The sequence below is a fragment of the Phaseolus vulgaris genome, chromosome 10 (assembly GCF_051622355.1).
Source record: "Phaseolus vulgaris cultivar YP4 chromosome 10, ASM5162235v1, whole genome shotgun sequence".
Taxonomy (NCBI): Eukaryota; Viridiplantae; Streptophyta; class Magnoliopsida; order Fabales; family Fabaceae; genus Phaseolus; species Phaseolus vulgaris.
In genome coordinates, this window is record NC_143507.1 from 45,026,512 (window position 1) to 45,046,770 (window position 20,259).

General features: G+C 31.6%; 2 protein-coding genes across 12 annotated transcripts; both read left to right on the forward strand.

Moving 5' to 3' along the window:
* Window positions 1-3,445, forward strand: LOC137819113 (S-adenosyl-L-methionine-dependent methyltransferases superfamily protein). Its single transcript, XM_068622865.1, has 8 exons — window positions 1-315; window positions 406-532; window positions 654-715; window positions 1,363-1,521; window positions 1,633-1,777; window positions 1,886-1,957; window positions 2,283-2,391; window positions 3,125-3,445. The coding sequence occupies exons 1-8, from the start codon at window positions 219-221 to the stop codon at window positions 3,224-3,226; spliced, it is 873 nt and encodes a 290-aa protein (XP_068478966.1). The 5' UTR covers window positions 1-218; the 3' UTR covers window positions 3,227-3,445.
* Window positions 3,446-4,517: 1,072 nt separating this feature from the next.
* On the forward strand, window positions 4,518-16,320 carry LOC137818139 (uncharacterized). Of its 11 annotated transcripts, XR_016516130.1 has the most exons (17): window positions 4,636-4,896; window positions 6,009-6,306; window positions 6,388-6,516; window positions 6,598-6,805; window positions 7,574-7,720; window positions 8,217-8,291; window positions 8,607-8,678; window positions 9,214-9,285; window positions 10,547-10,618; window positions 10,748-10,819; window positions 11,173-11,363; window positions 12,282-12,353; window positions 12,614-12,685; window positions 13,796-13,939; window positions 14,260-14,331; window positions 14,821-14,967; window positions 15,861-16,320. XR_016516130.1 is itself a non-coding variant. In XM_068621375.1 (16 exons), the coding sequence occupies exons 2-16, from the start codon at window positions 6,112-6,114 to the stop codon at window positions 16,043-16,045; spliced, it is 1,734 nt and encodes a 577-aa protein (XP_068477476.1). In that variant the 5' UTR covers window positions 4,518-4,896; window positions 6,009-6,111; the 3' UTR covers window positions 16,046-16,320. The 11 variants fall into 11 exon arrangements, 4 of the variants coding, with proteins under 4 accessions (XP_068477476.1, XP_068477479.1, XP_068477477.1 ...); XM_068621375.1 differs by lacking the exon at window positions 11,173-11,363 and having other exon boundaries at window positions 4,518-4,896; XM_068621378.2 differs by lacking the exons at window positions 4,636-4,896; window positions 11,173-11,363 and adding an exon at window positions 4,525-4,629 and having other exon boundaries at window positions 6,098-6,306.
* The last annotated feature ends 3,939 nt before the right edge of the window (window positions 16,321-20,259 follow it).

Sequence of the window (20,259 nt, forward strand, 5' to 3'; positions counted from 1 at the left end):
AGAGATCCGGAGGCGACGGTTCTGTCGGTTGCCATGTCTGAGCCTCGCGTGTTGTTTCTCTCCTCTTTCATCTTTCTCTCCATCTCCGTGCTCAACCTTCCATAGCATTCAAAAATAACAGTCATCACGATCACATTCATGCAATTAGCCTATTAATCAATCGTTATTTCTGATTTTTGTTGTTATTCCATTTTCGCTCTCTTTCGGCGCCTGAAACCATGGCTTTGGGATCGGTGTCTCGACGGTTGGGGACTAAGCTCTTCCCTGCGTTATCCTCCACTCCCAGGCTACTACATTCTCACGCCACCAGTTTTGGTTCGTTCACACTCTCTACTCTCCTCTGCAATCAAATTTCAATTCTCAATTAAAAAGTAAAAAAAAAATGATGTTATGGCACATTTTCAGGGTTCAAACATGTAAACGAAGAAGAGAAGGCTCGCATGGTTGGTGATGTCTTCACGAGCGTTGCTTCGAGCTACGATTTCATGAATGACCTGATGAGTGTTGGATTGCACAGATTGTGGAAGGATAGGTTTATATTACATTTTCCTTTCTAAGATGATGATGATAATAATAATCGTAGTAATAATAATTTCAGCCGTATAGCTATTGCTGTTGGACTTGGCTTAAATTTGTGATTAATTTTTGCTCAGGTTAGTTTCCAAGCTGAATCCGTTTCCTGGAATGAAGCATCTTGATGTGGCTGGTGGCACAGGTCTGTGGCGCTGTCACCGTATTTTTATACTGTTTCTTTGCGTAGGCTTGAGAAGATTGCAATATGTTAAGTTTTGGATTTTGATCTGAAGCTGAATCTGTCAAGTGACTGAAAGAAATGAAGGAATTCTGAATTGGTTAGAGGGAGAGGTTTTAGTTCACAAGCTACTTGACCAAACATATTGTCTGTCTGTCAAATTTTGCCGATTCGTCTACCTATATTTTTCATAAAACTTTTAATTTGTAGCAAATTGTTCCACTCTTGAATGTCTACTGCTCTTGTTGTTGCATGTCAAAGTATTAAGGGCACAAGAAGAGATTGTTTGATTTGTTTCTATAATATTTAATTTTTGGGTTATGTTACTGTTGAACAAGTTGTTGCTGGGTTATACTAGTCATAAAATAAATGGATGTATGTGTTCATATGTTGGTATTTTAAATTTTTGAACAGCAAGTTGTATGTGCACCAAACAAATATGTTTAAGGTTATTTTAAGGAATATAGTTGTACGATTTTTTGTATTTATTTAACAGAAATTTTGCTTCTCCTCAATAAGATTCTCAGGAATTGAAGTGACGTTGCTGCTGCATGCGATTCTTAAAAGTTTGAAGGGTTTTTTTATCAAGCTTAAAGTTATTGATTTTACAGGGGATGTTGCTTTTAGAATCTTGGACAGCATAAACAAAGTTAAGCTGAGAGGACTTCAAGGTGTTTCTCAAGATACTTTAGAGGCAGAAACTCAGATTAATGTATGTGACATTAACCCTAAGATGTTAAATGTTGGCAGACAGCGGGCCTCCGAGAAGGGTAAATGAGAATGTCTTAAACTGTCAATAATTAGTTTAAGCTTTCATAAATGATTTTGGTTGAAAATATCTTCATTTGCTAGGAATGAATATTTTCTGCTTATTATAATAGGTTTTGGAGAAGATGGTTCCCTTGTATGGGTGGAGGGAAATGCTGAAAGCTTGAGTTTCCAAAATGATTCAATGGATGGCTATACTATTGCATTTGGAATAAGAAATGTCACACACATAGAGAAAGTACTCAGTGAAGCTCATAGGTAGGTTTGCACTTTTTGAAGAATTTGCTATAACTTGTATGCCATAGCGGTTATGGCAATCAATTAAAATGTATGATGAATAATCATTATTATTTTTTTCTTTAACAGGGTATTGAAATCAGGAGGAAGGTTCCTTTGCCTTGAACTTAGCCACGTTGGTATTCCTATATTTAAAGATTTGTAAGTATCATTTACGAGAATGATGAGTATTGGTGGGTTGAATATGATAAGGAAGATGGGGAATGACGATATGCATTCTACTCACGTTGGAGAAAGAAAATATAACTAAGATACACTTTAATTTACTTGAAAAATTCTGGAAACCCGTTTGAGATAGATATGGATGAATGATAGGATGAAGTGATAGTCCTTAAAATACAGGCATTCCTTGCCAACCAAATGTACCTATACTCCATAAACTGCCAACTATTATAGAATCATGACCTCCTTTTGTACTTTAAAGTCAACTTTCAGTTTAATATTACTCATCTTCCATTGTATGTAGGTATGATTATTATTCTTTCTCAGTCATTCCATACATGGGCGAGCTTGTTGCTGGTGATCGGGAATCCTATCAGTACTTAGTTGAGAGTATCAGGCGTTTTCCTTCACAGGTTATCACACTTTCCATCTATTGATAACTGTCCATGTTTTCTTACTGCTTTATTGCTCAAAGAAAAGGGCTGGGAGGACTTGCATTTGCAAACGGATCTATTTGTGCTTCTCAAAATGACCGGTGACAGTTTATTATCGACCCCCCAAGTATATTAGTGAAAGTTTTGAACTAAGTTTTGAGTGATGAAGATTAGTTATAGGCTAATCGGTTGATGGTGAACAGCTCTTATGTTATTTATGATTTAATCGAAACCCGAGAGTAGCAAGCCATTAGAGGTTTTGTTTACTGTGTTACTAATCTATCTTCGGTACTTGAACTGCTTGGGTGGACATTTGGTGAGAGTAGCTACTCTCTTTTCACTTTTTACACTTTTTTGATAAAAAGTATATAAATTGACTACGTATCAACTGAAGAACACTCGTTTTTAGGTCCACGCTTTATCCTGTTGATTATGAAGCCTAGCAAAACATTTAATACAGAAAAATAGTCACTAAATTATTAATATGGTATTTTAGTTTTTCCTCAGCAAATATTATACGTTCTCTAGTTTTGTGTTTTTTTTATTTAATATCTATAAATGATGGAAAACTTGCTTATGTTTACTTGGCATCATGAGAATTGTGCAGAAACCTCTCTGGTGAGACTTGGAATCTGAAGGAATTTTTCTTCGGAGTCTTCTACTTGTGTTTTCTTATTGTGTTAACTAATGTGTTGTAATGGATGGATTTCAGGAAAAATTTGCATCGATGATAGCGGATGCTGGGTTCCAGAAAGTAGAGTATGAGAATCTAGTTGGGGGAGTAGTTTCTATCCATTCAGGGCTAAAAATTTGACACCCTTACGAACTTTGCGCTCTATTATATCCAATAATTCATGAACTGAGAGTGAAGATCAAACGTGATGTTATGAGAACTCGTAGAGATGATTTGTACTGTAATGCAATTCTTTTACAGGGACTTACAGTTTTGCTGAAACATGTATATACCATATTCACCTCTAAGAGTAAACATATTTAATTCTTTTTCCAAAATAATAAATAGTTTCATACCGAAGTTGAATTCGTCACTTACATTCTATAAGTCGGACACTCCTCTTAAATGGTGTATCCGTATCGGACATTGACATTTGTACTCGTATCGGACATTGACATTTGTATCCATATCGGACTCTGACACTCGTACAACATATATAGGTAAAATAGGTAAAATGTTCAATTTAAAAAATATTTATTGAATTTTTGATAATTTTATCCCGATTTTAACACAATTTAAAAAAATTTAAAAAAGAAAAATACAATAATTTTTTTAAAATTTAAAATAATAGTATAAATATTTATTATGATTATAAAAGGAAGAACAAATTTTTTCAACAACCATGAGAATTTTTCTGTGTTAAAAAAAAAAACTCAAACATATTTGATTACATCTTTCTTATTGTGATTGTGTCTATGTTAGATAGCTTACATTATATTGTCAAATGATCGACCAGTTTGTTTTTTCCTTTCAAAGAAAGAAAAAAATGAATTTAATTTATATAAAAAAAAATATGAATTTAATTTACATGTCATAACATATTTATTGTTGTTTTGCATGTTGAAAAGTGTTCAATTAATTAGATATTGGATATTTACTCTCAAAGGCTTCAGAGAGATGGCGAAATTAATTTTACAGTAATGTTAATTTATATTCAGATACTTTTATTATATTCAGATACTTTTATTATAAAAGTCAGTATTAAATTATTTATTCATTTCACTTTTTCAATAAAAAAATAAATAACATCCCATTAACTAGCGATTTTAAAAAATTCAACATGAAAGCAATTACGCACTGAAGTGTTGTTTGAAGAGGATTCCGTGAATTATACAATTTGAAATTTGTTGAATAGCGTAAAGGTGATTAAGGAGAAACAAGTGATGCCATGATTGTTAATTAATAAATGGAGACACAAATTAATTAATTAATAAAAAATAAACGAAGATATAATAAAGCAATGGTTAAGTTAAGTAGCGTGATGATTGAATTAAATTGGCATGATTGCGTGTACAAAGTTCGCAAGGCACAACCGAGTGGGTCCCACCCGCGCTTCGAAATGGATAAAGTCATGAGAATCCCACCTCCCCTTATCCCTTACCTACTCTTTTCGCCACGTGTACTCCGATGCTTGCTTCGGACGTAGCCTCGGTCACGAGCCTCCTCCCCACCCACCACTCTTTTCTTCTCGCACTCACTCCCAGGTTTTCAACTTCACCTGCAACTTCCTCGCTCTATTCGCTTCTCACTTTCCTTTCGTTTCTAAATCTCTCTGCAACTTTCCTTCTGTTGTTCTTTTCCTCACTAACCTTCGCTCAAGAAAAATCTCTTGATTCTGCTGTTCTCTGCAGTTCTCTGCAGTTCGATCATCGTTCGTAACTTGCTATATTATTCCGTTTGTGTTCTCTGATGTTCGATCATCGCTCCTAACTTGTAACTACGCCGTTTGAGTTTTCTGCACTTCGATCATTGTAACTTGCTACTATGCCGTTCCTTCCTTTTCATATTACTGCTGTTGTTTAGTTATTTAACTGTCTATGCTTATGCTTATGCTTATGTTTATTTGTATTGTAATTTTAAACACTTCTATTTTAGGGTATTTTATGAGAATTTCGTTGTTTCATTTTTTTTATAGTATTATCACACTACTGTTGAGCCGTTCGTATTGTTTCATTTAAGTATCTTTTTTATTTGCATTGTTTTGAACTTGTGTGTGCAATTGTAAGGTGAATCCATTTTTTGTTCGATTTTACTTATGCGCGTTTCTGTTTTTTTTTTTTGGCTGTTGGAATTTTTGAGACTTTCCTGTACTTGAATTTAATGAAGTTTTAAATAGTGATTTTGGAATTGTTGATTTTTTTTTTCCTTTCGTGTTATGTTTTAGTTAATTACTTTAAATTTGAAAACAAATATAATTGTAGGTTTGATATTTTAGGGATTTTAACTTTGTTGTTAGCCTATAGATAGGCGTTCTCATTTATGATTTTTAATGGTTATTTGTCTCCACTTTTAATTTAATCTCTCTATATTTCTATGTTTTTATTTTGGAAAATAGTTTTAACATTGTGGTGAGTACTGAGTGTATTCTACTTTTTCATGTTGTGTTTTGATGTTTTAAACTGTAAGCTGTAATTGACCTCACAAAAAAAATTGTAATTTCTATTTGTCATGTTTTGAACTTTTTTATTTTTACAAGGATGATTCCGTTTGATTATGCATATAGATGTCCTTTTTTTGATGCACAGTGAGGACTTCGTGTATTCTGCCCTTTTCCTGTTATTTGACAAGTTGATGCATGTGTTTTAGGCTTATGGGGTGGTTTATATTTGACCCTTTTCATCATGTGCTGGTAGTTATATATCTTACTAGAAATATGCTGTGCACTATTGCTTAAGACAAATATGGTAAGTGCTTATTGTTGTGCAATTGCTGATATTTCAAGCGGATTTGGATGTTTTGGTTTGGTTTAGAGGAGGTCGATGTTCTAGATAGAACTTGTTAATGGATTCAAGAGAAGTCAATTCCTGAATGGTCAAGTTGCTGAATCTTATTCAGCTATTACTGTTTGTGGTCTTTTTAATAGGATGAAGTTGGTTGCACATGTTAGCTGTTGGTTATTGAATGGATTATTCTAGTGTTCTGCTGCAAGCTTTTTGATATATATTGGTGAAGGGAATATTTCCTGGATGGGGGGAGCATGTTCTAGGAAGCGAGAGCAGGACAATGAAGATAGTCTTATCAGAGGACTATCACGAAGATATTGCAAATGTGGGAGTTTGAAATGGTGGACATCCTCTTTTTCTTATCCATCTGTTAATTTTCACTTACAAAAAGGAGAATGTCCACCACTGCTGGACTTGTGCATACAGAAAATAAATGAGGTATTGTTTCAACAGAAGATATGTTTCCGAGCCTTTATACTTTGATGATTAGATCTAATCACTGCAATCTTTATCTAACAGGACATTGATAAATATACCTCATTTTCTATGCTGCCACGGGATATAAGTCAGTTAATTTTTAATAATTTGGTTTACTCCAGACGTCTAACCAGTGCTTCCTTAGAAGCTTTTCGAGATTGTGCTCTACAGGTAAATAGTTCAAGTCAATTATGAACCTGGTTGATTATACGTTCTTGGTCTAATAGTTATTTTTATCTCTTATTTTTTTAGGATCTTTACTTAGGAGAATATGATGGTGTTAATGATGATTGGATGGGTGTCATCTCATCCCAGGGTTCATCTTTACTTTCTGTAGATCTTTCTGGGTCTGACGTCACTGATTTTGGGCTGACATATGTTAAGGATTGTGAAAGTCTAATTTCTTTGAATCTAAATTACTGTGATCAAATTTCAGACCGTGGACTAGAGTGTATCAGTGGTAATCTTTCTTTTCTTCTGTTCGTTGTTATGAAATCACACTCAATGCATCTGCAGTTATTCATTTATTTCTCATATTTGCTCGCGCCTGTTACCTTTACACTATCTTGGCTAAGAAAGTCAGATGTGTTAGTCCTTTGGCATCTTATATATTATTTTCTTCAACTTAAAAAAGTATAAAAATATCTTAATATCCCTTTGTTAAACCGAGTCTATTCATTAATGTGGAAATGGTTTATGTATTGCCTTATTTTTAAGGCAATGTCAAAACTTATTTAAAGTTAGCCTAGGATACTCATGCTGCCAGTTCATAAAAGCAATTTTTTTTGCAGTGATACTTAGGCCTTTTCATGGAAAAATTTCAGTGAATGAATTCCTGCTAAATGATTCTCAATTTAAGAACTTTGATCCTTCAAGAGATCAGTTAAAGGAATAAGTATTTACTCATTAATTATATTTGAATGTCATTACCTGCCTTGGAAATTCTGTTTCTTTTAAAGAATGAAAATGTTTTCAACAGCCACCTGTATCAATTAATCCAATTTGACGCAATGAATTCTGAATAGGGAGGTTGAAGTAGTTTTCATGCATTTTATCTGTAATTTTTTGTTTATCAGTATTTCTGTTTACCTCTGCCATCTGCCTTAGCCTTTTGTTACATAACATATTCCTACTTTTCCTTGTGTGTCTTGCATTACTTACTTCTAGAAGCTTTGTCCATAAGATGCTTTTACTGAATGTTTACAACAACCGAAATAAAATATTCCAGGCTTGTCAAACTTGAGAAGTTTGAGTTTTAGACGAAATGATTCAATTTCTGCTAAAGGAATGAGTGCCTTTTCTGGTCTGGTTAACTTGGTCAAGTTGGATTTGGAGAGATGTCCTGGGATTCACGGAGGCCTTGTTCATCTTCGAGGTTGGTTCTTAGATGTAATTTTTGTGTGAAAGTAAAGCTTTACTCACCCAGTTATTATAAGACATTCAAAACGGTGTTCAAATTTTAACTTCTAACTTATTTAAGTAATAGGGCTGCTACTGTGTCTGATGATGTGGTTTTGTTGTCTAATGTTAATCACAGTTGTTAGATCTTTCAGCTTACAATTGACATTGTGCTGTCAATGAAGCAGAAGACAATTTACTAAAGACCCAAGTGGAGTGATATTTTGTGTGCTACCTTTACCTCTATTCTTGACAAGTGCTATGGATAGCAAAAATAAGGAATCAATAACTTATAACAATTTTTCCTAATATTAGTTGATTCATTTATAATTATGTATTGGTGAACAAGTGCACACTGTAAAAGGTTGACGTTCTGATATAGTACCTGGGACTCTGTAGCATGAACTCTTGAACAACAAAACAAACTTGATTTCCATGTAATTTCAGTAAAATGATTTGGTCCATATTTTCAGGTTTGACCAAGTTGGAATCTCTCAATTTAAAGTGGTGTAATTGCATAACAGATTATGATATGAAACCTCTTTCAGGTTTGTTGCAAAATATCTTGCTTTCTTTTGATTACAGTAACTGAAACTTTTACCCAAGATTGATTGTCTAGACTTTCTTTTATGCAATTAGTATGTTTTCTACTACCGAGTAGTTCCTACACATATTCCGTGAAGTTTATTTACCTTGAGTTGAAGGGTTTTATTTCACTTTAAAAGAACACGTAGCAACAGCTGTATTTGACAACAAAGAATTGTCAACATGCCTTTGTTTTTATAGAAGTAAACATTGTCATCTTATTAGACATATTGTTCAGTGATCAACAATACAATTTATCTGATTCAATTTACCTCCAGAGCTTGCTAGCCTGAAAAGTCTAGAGATTTCATCCAGTAAAGTCACTGATTTTGGCATCAGTTTCCTGAAAGGTATTCTTTTCCTCAAAGTAGTTTTATATGTCTCTCTTTGATCTGTCTATACATGTTCTATGTGAAGATGCAAAGGTCCATTGATGTTTTGTGCCCACTTCCACATTTGTATATAACAAGATTTTATTCAATGAAGTTAATCAATAGAATCTTTACAGGACAATATACTGCAATTATGAACTATTCATGTTTTAAAGAGTTGACGTTTTATTTTAAAGATCAATTTAGTTATTTTCTTTTAATTTCAGATTAATATAATTTCTGCTTCAATATTTAAATGTAGACTCATTTTGTGTAAGTGAGAATGCTGATTTAAAAATGTATTCATAAAAAGTCTACCTTCTTATGATGAAATAATTTGTCAATTATTCTTCTAAGGTTGATCTTTGTTAAGTTGGTTGATTAGAGAAATTGCACAGTTGGGTGTACATCCCAGTTACAATGCACTAGCGTCCCAGCCTACCAGATAAAAGGAAATTTCAAAATTTCATATTAATCTGTCTCATTTATTTTCAACATTTTTGGTTCATTCCAGGGTTACAGAAGCTTGCCCTGTTAAATTTGGAAGGGTGCCTTGTAACAGCTGCATGCTTGGATTCTCTTGCAGGTATTCTTTTCATAGATTTTTATGCTAATTGTATTAAGCAGTCTTGTTGTGGTTATATTAAGGCTTACTAGAACCAACTGTTTGGTAGGGTATAATCTCTTGGTTACTGGCTTAAGTCCTTATTGGTCTATAATCCCGGGGTGTGGAATGTGATTCCAAGTATTTAAACTTAGCTTTCATGGATAGCAACCCCATAAAACATATATAATTACTAATAACTTTGCTAACTTAAAAATTAAGATGTTTCTATATATACATGCACAGATGGATGTGCCAATAGTATTTCAAAACATTACAAATGATCATATCACATCCTTATTGTTTTCGATCCATTACTTGCTCACATGTTATATATGATCTCATAACACATACAAAGCGCAATGGTAAGTTGTTATTATTTAAATTATGAATCTAATTCATCATATTTAAAAACTTCGTATAAACTTTGTTACCACATAAAATAATACAATCAAATCATGAATCAGTCACATTCCTAGCTTCACTCAAGGCTCCAAGAAATTTAAAGAATATCTAACTTGACTCGTTACTCGACGACTTTCGAAAAATATATCTTAGTCAAGCCAATTACCACATTATTGGCTCCATTACTCAATACGCACACTGCATCTCAGTGAGACTAATTACCACCCATGTAAATCCAACACAAATTCATTTTAAAGCTCAATTATCACTAAATAACTAATTATAAGCATTAAAGGTAACATTAAAAGATACACTCATATTTATTTAATCAAATTAAAACTATAAATATCAAAGGCAATTTCAACAACATAAGCAAATAATTAAAGGTTAGTTTCTTTAGGTATCCACTTAGTGAAATTAAAATCTGCAGAGTGAAACCCAAACCATCGAGTGAAGCTAATGCTTTGATTGCACACAGTAGGAATTTGGTCCAATCCTTCGTTAGTAAGTACCTTTACTCAGTCCAAGCCTTAGTTAGTACCTTTATAGAAGAAACCCAGTTTTGTTTCTAATAATTTGTAATGTTAACACAGTATTTACATTTTTGGTTACGCAGTAGCTTTGAGGTTTTAATTTTATCGAGTTTAATTGACTCAAACAAAAAAGATTTGAGCAGAACATGCATATTATTTTGAACCAGCTTCTATTAGCTTTTTTATTATCAGTGAACTGTTTATTAAATCTAAGTGTAAATTCATCTTGTCTTTCTTGTCTATAAATGACCTATTGAACCTGAAATGTTCATTGATGTTTGATTTGATGTTATGTTTTGTGCCAGAGCTTCCTGCTCTGTCAAACTTGAATCTTAATAGATGCAATCTCTCTGACGATGGGTGCAGAAAATTTTCACGTAAGTTGTTATAGTTACTTCCTTCAGGCTGTAATTTTATATTTAATAATGAGCTTTTTGGGCTGTATCTTTTGACACCATAAATATTATTGGTGGCATTACGTCTGTAACATCACCTTTTTTTTACAGGACTGGAAAATTTGGAAGTATTAAACTTGGGATTTAATGTCATAACAGATACATGTTTAATTCACTTGAAAGGTGATTTCAGATCTCTTGCTTGTTTTATTTTCCTATATTCATCATGGTCTATTGTGAAGATAGAAGCTATTTATAAACTTTTAAGTGGACACCTGTCAATCTGTCTATTGGAATTTTTACATGCCATATGGAGTAAAATCTAGCCTTTTTCGTGAATGCAAAATGTGGAACCAGGAATTTAATGCTAAATACCCAAGAGAAAAAAAAAATTCTGTCCCCAATTATGTGGCAGTCCAAGTCATATGTGTCATCCATCCATTAAATTATATATTAGAAAAAGTATTCAATCTACCTCTATTCCCACTCCAAATGCTAACTAAACACCCATCTCAAGGATTGCTTGAATCTTGTAGGGAGTTTGGTCATATTCCAAGCTAATTGAGGATATCTTAACACACCCATCTCACATCCAAGATTGGACCGTTTGGAGCTTGAATTTTGCAAGACTAAACATTTGTGGGCAGACCAACTTCAAGACTGAACGAACTATAATCTTATATTAGAAATGAACAGACCTAGCTCAAGCCCAAAGCTAGCTAACTGGGTATATTTTCCTAATAAAGTGTATTTTCTCCATTTTCCTAGACAAGGCGGGACATCTTAACATTTTGCAAAGTCCCACCTCATTTTATTGGGGTGTGGTTTATACATATTGAGCAACTTCATCTTATGTCAATTGTTTTTAAGAGGAAATCTAATGTAGTATTTGAGCCTATAGCCCATTTCCTTAGTTTTTGTGGTTTTTAGAGGGGATTTCCATTGTTTCTGTAATTTTCTCTATGTATTGCTTATTCTTATAGACTTCTTTGGAGGGATCTATTAGAGAAAGTCTCACATCACCTGACTAAATTTCCTAGTGTGATTAATGTTTTGGAATGTAACTTCCACATAATGCCAATTGGTTTTATGTTGAAATCTAACATCTAAAATTTTATAACAAGGTAACTAAAATAAGAAAAATGATTCACAATCAAAGTTAGTGTAATTTGTTGTGGCTATTGTCTGTAATGGGCCTCAACTAACCTTTTTAATTTGGTTTGATGATGTATACTGCTTACTTTGAAATTTCGTGAATTGGGGCAATAATTTTGGCACCAATTTTGGAAGTTGTAGTATTGCACTAATGTGTTGACTCTATAAGACTACTTTCCTTGCCAGGAGAACTAATTAATCTCTACCTCAGGAAATATTACCTTCTTCTTGAGTTACACTTTCAATATTATAGTCTTACTTGCTTGCATTTATGTTCATGATATAACTTGGAACTTTTTTTTTATACATGTTAAATTAATGTGAGCAGAATATGTGTATTATTATAACACTAACACACACACACACACACACACACACACACACACACACATATATATATAGCAGAATGATATAAAACAGTTTTCCTAGAACAGTATGTATTTATAAGAAAATGACTGCATCTAACAGTGTGATGTATATTTTCAAGCAGGATTGACAAAGTTGGAGAGCTTGAACCTTGATTCATGTAAGATTGGAGATGAAGGGTTGGTCAATTTGGCTGGTAGATGCTTGAATTCCATCTTCTTATTTGTTTATATGGAATTTTGATATGTTTTCTTTCTCATTTTATGACTTCTTGAATGCAATTGTTGCCTAGATGTTTTGGGTAAAGAAAGTGAAAAAATTAACTTAGCACATTATCTACTTGGCATAATTGATTGCAATTGATTAATTTAAGATTGTTCATGTTATTTATCATTTTAAATGCACATTTCTGCTTGAGTGAATATTTGACTCACATTTTCTTCTAAATGTTTTAAGGCCATAAGCGATTGAACTGCTTGGAATTGTCTGATACAGAAGTTGGAAGCAATGGGCTACACCATTTATCAGGTTCGATAGACCAGATCATAACTATTATAATGCTTTTTTGGTTGAGTTCTGCTTGTACTTCAACAAAATTGCGGATATCAGTGTGTAGTGGCCAACCTCAAAAATACTACAACAGTATAGCTTATAGTAAGATGGCCTCTATTTTAAATTGTTATATATAGATCCAATAATTTATACTGTGTAAAAATTTAAATGCTATGCTATTTGAAAAAAAAAGTACTCAACATTGATGACATATTCATATTTACCAATAAAAGGCCATGTCATGGGTTTCAATAAAACGTCAATAAATAACAAAAGAAGTCAGGGAAACAAAATTCAGAGGCATGTCATATATTTTAAAAGGCAAGACGTCTCAGACATTGGGATGTTGCAGAGTTCTGATAGAGATTGAGGGTTAAAGGTAGAGAAAAATAATGGAAGGTGAGTATCACTAGTAATACTGCTAGACACGGGTGGGTGTTGGATGAAGCTTGAGAAAACTACATATTAGGGATTTTTTAATTCTAAAATGGGTGACGGGAATCTCAACTTTGCTCCTAACCCTTCTCCCCTGAAAAAAACTGTAATTTTGTGGCCAAACGAGGGTTTTCAGAAATGCCTCATTCAAGCACCACTATCGCACAGCCACTATATTGGCCATAATTAAAAAAGGTACCACTGTTTAAAACTTCATAGAGGTCCATGGCTGTTCTGCTGGACTTCACTACTATAATATTGATAATTATGATGTGATGATCTCCGTAATTTTGGGAGATATTTTATGCTACTGAAATTGTCTGGTCATTTTACATATTGCATCTCATCCGGACTGATGCTGTGATGCTCCATCTCTATAGTTTGTGTTTGGAGTTTCATTCTTTCTTTTCAAGTTAGCTTTATTCCTTTTTTACTTTTGAATGTTGATGTTCTCCTTTACTAATCTCTTGACATGGTTAACTGCTGAGTAATGAATAAACCAGTTAGGAAGAAATGTGACATTCTTTGAGTTGTGATTCTTACTACACGAGGTGCAGTAAATGCTTGAGATATTGTGATGTATAATTCTGTGACTATCTTTTCATGGACTGTACTTTTTCTTTGATTATTTTTTTATTCTATTTCTTGTAGGATTGTCTAATCTGCAGAAAATAAATCTTTCTTTTACCATGGTTAGTGATGGTGGTTTAAGAAAATTGTGTGGACTCTCATCTCTGAAGTCACTTAATTTGGATGCTTACCAAATTTCTGATATTGGGCTGTCAAACCTTACAAGTACGTGTTTCTATTAAAAAAATAGAATTCAAACAATGGTTTGTTTATTTCTGTTTAGATTGTACTTGAGCTCCAATCCTCTTTAGTCCAATCGATTACCTACTATTTTTTTTTTACCATGATCTGAAATATGAATTTAATTTTTATGCACCTATTGTGTGTAAAAGTTTTTACACATGCATCCCATATGATGATGTGGTCATAGAGTGACTTGAATTGGCACAAATTTTTCTATTCTTAGCTTAATATTCTGGCATTTTGATTTTCTAATCTTAAAGCTTAATTTTGCAGCATGCGTAATTATGAATTTGGCAATGCAGGTTTGACTGGCCTCACTGACCTGGATTTGTTTGGTGCACGAATCACAGATTTTGGTACAAACTATTTGAAAAGTATGTAATATATCACTAAATACTTACTTCGGCATGATTATTCGTGGATATGTTCATTATGACCTTTTTCCTTTAATATGATTTTCTTTTTTTTTTCTTTTTCTTTTTTTTTATGTAACAAATAAAAGAGATGTCTTGTCTTTTCTTTACAGTTAAATTACATGAGCTAAATTTTATCTGAAATGTAATTGGATGATGCTTGTCTCTTAATTCACAATGCTTAGTTCACATACATTATTTTTGTTTAAGTTTGATCTGATCGCTAAATGTCAATTTGCTGCATGTCATATGCAATTTGCGTGGACTGACTGATATTTACTGTAAATTGTGTGAACTTCTCTTGTCAAATAAGATTCAAATTCAATCTGAATTCCCCTATGATAAGTGATATTTACTTGGAATTAACAGAATGCTACTGTTCTTTGATTGAGCTCATATCAGTTACAAGTTGAATTTATTGGTTTGTCAACTCTCTTTGTGGTGAAACAGAGTTTAAGAACCTGAGGTCTTTGGAAATATGTGGTGGAGCTTTGACTGATGCTGGTGTGAAAAATATCAAAGAGCTTTCTTCTCTGGTCTGCTTAAATTTATCACAAAACAGCAATCTTACAGACAAAACTCTAGAGTTAATTTCTGGTACTTTTGCATTCCTTTGTTTTATATGACTATGGTCTCATTCTGTTTGCCTTTTTTTTCCTTCTTGACCAAGTTGAAAACCTAAATAATCACATAAAAAAATGCGAACAAGTTTTAAGGCTTGGGTTATAGATTAAAACAGGATCAGATGCCCTTCTTTTTGAAGGGTGTCTGCTTGTGAAAGTCCTAAATGCTTCAATTAGTTGGCTATTCAAGGGGCTTCTAGTTGGGAAGTTTAAGTCCTAAATGAATTCCGTAGTTAGTATGTAAATATTTTGGTTGTGCTGTAAAGTTGAGTTAAATTAGGTTACCAAGGCAATAACCCAATTTGAAGTTAGGAAAAGGCATCTAAATATGTCAGCTTTGGTCTACGATTATCTTTATTTTCGATGAATCTCTGTTTAGAAATCAAGCATGTCATACCTTCATCAGGATATGCAAGGGCAGTATTATAGCGCGGTTTGCAAGTTATAGTCAAGTGGTGATTGGATATAACTAGACCCTGGTCTTGCTTTCCTGGTCCTTTTGACACTATCTTTGTTAATGTAGTTATTCTGTATGTATAGGTTGTGCCATTCACTCACTAAGAAGATTATTGTATCCTGTTCTTTTGTTTTGTGGAAGACGAGGGGGGTTTATAGTCAATATTATGTTGGGTACACAAGGCTTGGTACTTATTTTGTCTTTTCAAAGCCCAAAGACCATAGCAGATATTAAGCTCTAGACGGGAAGGTTCTGTGAACCATAACTGCTGTAAATTTCCCTGCTTTAAATTGGTATTTTCTTAATGAAAAAACATTTGCATTTATTCCTTTGTCCAGATTCGTGAAACTTTTGTGATCGTAGTTAGCTATATGTCTGTGATCACACGTTTATGATCATAATAATTTCAGGGCTTACTGGGTTGGTTACTTTGAATGTTTCAAATTCCCGTGTCACCAATGCTGGTCTGCAGCATTTGAAAGCACTCAAGAACTTGAGATCTCTGACATTGGAGTCCTGTAAGGTCACTGCAAATGACATGAAGAAATTGAAATCAATATACCTCACGAATCTGGTAAGCTTTCGGCCAGGTTAGTTAATGCGCTATTCTGATCTGTGTATATGTACATATTATATTATAAATATATGTCAGAGAAGAATGGAAAAAAGAAGACCTCAAATTGTACATACCCTATAATAATGCCTTTCTACGTCTTCTGCCAAACTTGCTTTTGTTGTTTGGTTGTCTTATTGTAAATGTCTATAATGAAAAACAATTATGCAAGGACGTGTTTGCTACTAAGTATTCAAGCTCATAAATTGTATGGAGCTGCTGTTAATAGATTAATAATTCACTTTTTTTGTTTCCCACGTTTTGTACAAGTGAATTCTTTACGTTATAAAAACGTGTATTATTATTTAAAGGATTTTAATGTGTTAATTCCTCAAAATGAGTAAATTTTGGTTTTAGTGGTTAAAAGTAAATATTGTTCGTTTTGTAAACGTAAAATTAATATTTGTTTCTCTACTTTGTTTTGTTTTGTGAGATCAGTTAACTTTGTGTCTACAAACTGGTGAACTAAGTATTTTAGATGATATTGATGCTAATAATTTGTACTAATATCATATCAATTTATGATTTTCTAGTAGAATTTTAAAATAAGTGGTAGTTTTTTTTCTTCTAACTATTATGATTTTTTTAGTTTTTTATTATTTTTTAATTTATAAATTTTGTCTTATTGAAACAAGATAAATACGTCAAATTGATAGTAGCTGAGTGTGGTAGATATGATTGATAGTGGGAGTGTGGTAGGTGGAGTCCTACTTTTATCATTTAATAGGTTAAAATAATAACTTTAAATTTGGAGGAATGAAAATAAAAATATAGATTAAAGTCATAATTTCTTTATGAATATTTTAAACTTTGGACAGGGAAAACAGAGAAAATATTGTAAAAAATGAAATGATTTTTTAACCCTTTGTTCAAATTTATGTATTGAAACCTTAATTTTTCGTAAAGAAATAATAACCAGTAATTGGTACTGCACCAGAACTCTCTCGACGCTTTATGAGCATCAAAAGTGAACGTTTTTTAACAACTAATTTATAAAAATAAAATAATACCTACACAACTTCATTAAAGAACTCACCATTTTTATATTAATGAAATAAATAAAAATCTTTTTATCAAATACTAAATTGAAATATAAATGAACTGAGTTTTAGGTTAACTTATTTGAATAAATTGGTTAATCTTCGATAATCCTTTTTAAGTAAGCCGGTGTTTCATTCACTTTATTAGCTTACACATTTATTAGTCATTATTACATCATATCACAATTAATTAAACTAAAACGCAAAAGTTGTGTGTTGTTTTAAAGTCACTATTTGTGTAGTGGTTATTTAATTTAAATTGTGAACAGTTTCGATTTTTATTAATTAAATATAAAAATCATATACGATTTAGTTTAGTTTAATTTTAATTAAGTATAAATGCAAACTAAATAAAATCAATCTTTTCTGGTTGTGTTTGTCAGTTTTAACAGTTTGTTATCAAAAAGTTGTTCAATAATTTTATTAAAAAATTAATAAACATCTTAACTAAAAAGATATGTTGCAATTTTTTTAGTAATGGTTATTGCACTAATAATTTATTTTTGCTCATATTTATAAACAAATTACTTAATCTTATAATTAAAAGCTATAATATAACTTTTCTATTACATTTTACCAATACACAATTAAATTATAAATTAATTTTTAAAATATATATATTTAGCTCTAAATATGTTGTTTTATGTTTAAATATAATAAACAGCTTTGTTTTATTTTCTTAATTTTCAATCTAAATCAAACGGTTTCGTTGAGAGAAAAATGTAATTAGTTTTTTGGTTATTTTTTTTCATAATTTTTGGTTATTTTTCATTGGTTAGTTTTAAACTCTTAACTAATGTATGATTATATAATCTAAATTTACCATTTTCAGTCTCTCGTTCGAGAAACATTCATAAAATCAATCTCTCTCTGTATATAAAAAAGAAAACAATTTGTATGAAGTTAACCAATCTAATATTTGATATTACCTTTTTATCATATCAGTTTCTATGTTTACATCACCTAATCAATAACTCATCTAGAATATTAAGTTAATAAACCTAATTGTTGAAATATTTTTTACTTAATGTGTTTATGGTTAAATTTGATTGTATTTTTATATTTTTAAATTGATTAACTATTTTTTAATTTTTAAATGTGTGAAAGTCGTTTTCTATGTTAAATAGATCCAAAAGTGACTACTTTTACTGAAGGAATAATTAATTAATTTAAAATGGAAGAAATAAAATCATATTTTTCCTTATTTGATATCGTATTTCGAACCATCTATAAATTATAATAAATTTAACATAAGTTGGTATGTTATCTGGTAAAAGAAGAACTACTAATTCGTTTTTAAATAAATATTACATGTTAAGATAAAATAGAGCAGTGAAGTAGTAATTACTTTCCTATTCTTATGCAATGTTATAAATATTTGTTGTCAGAACTGTGCCCACGTCTTTAATTAAATCGGATTAAAAACTGGTAAATAGGTAAAAATCGTTAAAATGTAACAAAATCGGTAAAAAAGAAATTTAAACAAATAATTTTTAGTGTTCTTTTGATTTTTTCCTTAAAAAAAATAAAGGTATTGTCAATTTTTTAAAATAAAATACTATTTTTAAATAGTAGTATTATGTATTATTAAAACCTAAATTTAAATATTATAGATTATTTAATTATTAAGTGTTATTTATATTTTTAGTATTATTATGATATTATATATTTTTTAATTTTATTATTACATTATTTAATTATTTGAATTATTTTATGTGTTCAATCACCTATTTGACTTGAATCTGTGTCTTTACCAATTCAATAACCGGACCGATTTTCAAAACATATTAAAACATGAATTATTGGACCATCTTATTATTATTTTTCAATTTCAATTCTAAAAAAAGTTAATGAGTCATTATCATAATACAGAATTATAATTTAACGATTAAATCACACCTTCCAGAATATCCTTATATTTCAAAAAAATAATTAAACAATTATATCAAAATAATCAACATGCATAAATGTTTTTTTATCTCCTTTACTACTCTCGTTTCGTTCATGATAAAATAGTGTACATACAAACAATGTAACGTAGCTTCACAATATCACTCAGTAAAAAATTATCACATGATAAACTTGTAGATTTTTTGTGTGATAATTACTCTAAAAAATACATCACCAGTATTTTTTTTTATCACTTAACAACATATACTTTTCTGTTAAAAGACAATACAAATTTGATATTAATAATACGTAATCCTTAAACTCAACAATTCATACTATAATTGCAGGAAAGAAATAATAATAATAATGATAATTATGTGAATTTGTAAGCACACCAATATTGAGCATTTATTAATAGAAATTTACATCTTGTGGTGTTCTGGTATTTTGTTCTGTGGTTCTGGGAAAGTGAAATTGATCTGAACGAGAAAGGGGGGGGCCCTGGCAGTGTTGGAGCCAAACAAGTGACAGCAGCAGTGAGTGTGAAGGGGATCTCAATTGTATAGGTATGAAAGTAAATCACATATTCATATTAGACCCTACCCTAGGTAGGTAGGTGCAGTAGGTCCCAACTCAAATCATGCATTTATGGACCTTCATCAACGCAACCACAAATTGCAGCATATCATCTTAATCACAACACTCGTGGACTAAAGACCCTGTCCCACAATTTAATGCTCCCAAACATTAAAATTGACCATTTTTTTTAATATGTAAAACGTGCCAAGTGCCAACAGTTCAAGACTGAACTGAACTCTGATGTTTAAAATGAGGGAACACAATAGCAATGTCTTTCCTTTTCTGAAACTAAATTTGACTGAACTTTTGTTAGAGATGTGTTCAGTGCAAGTTAAAATTGTTTTTAAACACGCCTAAGTAGTGAAAATTCATGATTACTAACATTGTTTTCATTTGATTAACATGTCACTTTCTTTTTCGAAAGTGTTGTATAAATAACAATGCAACTTTATTACTTACTGTTTCATATACAGCAGATCTTCTGAAGTAATAAACAGTCAGAAACCAAACAGCTTTTACAGCTACTAAAGCAATTCTGAACAAAAAGATGGTAAAACCTACAGATTTAGTGCTTTAGACCTTTTTCTTGGGTACACTACGTGACACGAGATAAAACAAGGTGTCCATTAAAAAATCATACAGAAAATATGGGAACGATGAAGATGAAAGATTAGCACAGTAATTTAC

Bases quoted from the DNA above. Each gene is read 5' to 3' on its own strand.
- LOC137819113 (XM_068622865.1), top strand. From the start codon at position 219: ATGGCTTTGGGATCGGTGTCTCGACGGTTGGGGACTAAGCTCTTCCCT. The intron at 1,522-1,632 runs GTAAATGAGAAT...TTATTATAATAG, and splicing joins ACAGCGGGCCTCCGAGAAGG to GTTTTGGAGAAGATGGTTCC. The intron at 2,392-3,124 runs GTTATCACACTT...GATGGATTTCAG, and splicing joins TCAGGCGTTTTCCTTCACAG to GAAAAATTTGCATCGATGAT.
- LOC137818139 (XM_068621375.1), top strand. From the start codon at position 6,112: ATGGGGGGAGCATGTTCTAGGAAGCGAGAGCAGGACAATGAAGATAGT. The intron at 8,292-8,606 runs GTTTGTTGCAAA...ATTTACCTCCAG, and splicing joins TGATATGAAACCTCTTTCAG to AGCTTGCTAGCCTGAAAAGT. The intron at 10,820-12,281 runs GTGATTTCAGAT...ATTTTCAAGCAG, and splicing joins ATGTTTAATTCACTTGAAAG to GATTGACAAAGTTGGAGAGC.